This window comes from Penaeus chinensis, chromosome 17 (genome assembly GCF_019202785.1).
Source record: "Penaeus chinensis breed Huanghai No. 1 chromosome 17, ASM1920278v2, whole genome shotgun sequence".
NCBI lineage: Eukaryota > Metazoa > Arthropoda > Malacostraca > Decapoda > Penaeidae > Penaeus > Penaeus chinensis.
In genome coordinates, this window is record NC_061835.1 from 5,910,193 (window position 1) to 5,912,692 (window position 2,500).

Sequence of the window (2,500 nt, forward strand, 5' to 3'; positions counted from 1 at the left end):
AGAGGATTATGAAATGTAAGTGTGTTTTGTCACTTCATTCTCTATATGTGTGTATGTATGTGTATGCATGTATGCACGTGCAAGCACACACACACACACACACACACACACACACACACACACACACACACACACACACACACACACACACACACACACACACACACACACAGAATTTCTCTGTTGTGCGTGGTCAAGAGAAACATAGAGGTCATTAGTCACATTTGTTTAATTCTGAAGTATTTGCCCTTGATGAAGACATATATGTGTGTGTGTGTGTGTATATGTATGCATGTGTGTATATGAAAGATAGAATAATGTAATGCTGCATTGATATAGATATATAACACCCCTCCCTGACCAGACCTCAAATCTAGGTCACTCCGGGTATGAAACTGGTGGGCCAGTACTAAACCAACCATACCACACGACCCACTAAAAGGAGTGTGCAACTAATATCTAACTAGCTCCATAGACATTACTTAACAACTCATACATGAGTAATTAAAGCGATTTTTTACACACATTCCCCCTGTGTACTTGTTAGAAATTGATTTAGAAAATAAGATAATCTGAATGTTTTTTTCCTCATTATGAAGGGCATTATCTGTATGAATTTATATTGAATGTGATCTCGGCAGTAAATAAAAATGTGTCTTTCTAATATAGAAAGATATTCTGTACTGATTCTTCTTAGTGTTGTGTCTTTCACCTGTCTGGAATTCATTTTAAAGCATCCGAGGAAAAGAAGATAACTTTGGCTAACTTTGCATCCTTCCGCAGTTTGCCGCATCCAGCCAGCTAACCACCAGGTGGAAATTCACGCATTCCATCAACAGAAGGAGTTGCGAGCTGTTTGCCACAAGCATAACATTACTATGTGTGCTTACGGGCCTCTTGGTGCTCCTTATAAGGAAGGGTGAGGGTGTTGGATTTTGCCTCAAGTCCAAAAAGTCAGATATGAGGCTAATTGGGATGCACAAGAGTGAAAAAAAAATAATAATGATAATAGATATATATATATATATATATATATATATATATATATATATATATATATATATATATAGATATTATATATAATATTATATTATATATTTATTATATATTTATATATATATATATATATATATATATATATATATATAATATATATATTTTTATATATATATATATATAAATATATATATATACATATCTATATCTATATATCTATATATATATAATATATATATATTATATATAAATTTTAAATATATATATACATATATATTATATATATATATATATATAGATGAATTATGTATGTATTAATGTAGTATTTATTATATATATTTTTATAAATATATACACACACCACACACACACAAAGATATCTATATATATAATATATATATATATATATATATATATATAAGTATAAAATATCTATATAACTTTATGTAATATATATATTTAGTATATTATATCATCTATATACATAAAAAAATATATATAATATATATATATAATGTGTGTATATATATAGTTATATATACACACTCACCACACACACACACACATATATATATATAAATATAAATAATATATAAATATATATATATATATATATAATATAATATATCATATATAAATATACAAATATAATAACTAAATATATATATATATATATATATATCTATATATAGATATCTATATATAATCTATATAAAAAAATCTATAACTAAATATATATATATATATTATATATCTATTATAAAAATAATTAATATATATCAATCTATATATATATATATAATCACTATATATATATATAGATCTATTATATATATATATATATCAATATAAATATATATATATATAATAATCATATATATATCTATATATATATCAATCTATCTATATATATATCTATATAAATATATATATATATATATATATATATATATATATACTATATATATTTATATATAAATATATAAATATGTATGTATGTTATGTATATAGATATATATTATAAATAAATATACTTATTATTTATATATGTATATGTATATATTTATATTTATATTTACTATTTATGTATATAACTTATAAAATACATAAATACATTCAAATAAACAAACAGACAAATGCTGTTGTTACCATACTCATACAGGGTACAACTTTGGGATGGAAGAGAGATGACTTGAATAAAATATTGCAGCAATCCGAGGATGAAGGAATTCTTGAAACCACACTACCCCGCAAAATGATGCAACATTGCACACTGCAAATAACACCCATTTCCACTACCCTTTGAATCTCTCTGCAGGCGAAAGAACATTGAAGTGCGTCAGGCATCCAGCTGGCCCTCGCATGTGGCACAGGCATTTTGACACTGCACTCTCTCCAGCATGAGGAGCCATTGGTGACGTGTTCGGCAAGTGGATCCCGAAGAAGTCCCAGGAGGACCTCTTCATCACTACAAAGGCGTGGGAAAACGTTGTGGATTATGCCA

General features: G+C 26.4%; 1 protein-coding gene across 2 annotated transcripts in view; it reads left to right on the forward strand.

The window, feature by feature from the left end:
* The window catches only part of LOC125034013 (1,5-anhydro-D-fructose reductase-like), a 14,152-nt gene that overhangs the window by 6,340 nt on the left and 5,312 nt on the right, over positions 1-2,500 (forward strand). For both annotated transcript variants that reach the window (XM_047625651.1, XM_047625652.1), the window contains exons 5-6: positions 1-15; positions 784-919. The exon at positions 1-15 is cut by the window's left edge and continues 58 nt beyond it. In XM_047625651.1, the coding sequence (XP_047481607.1) occupies positions 1-15; positions 784-919 (151 nt within the window). The remainder of the gene's footprint in view (positions 16-783; positions 920-2,500) is intronic.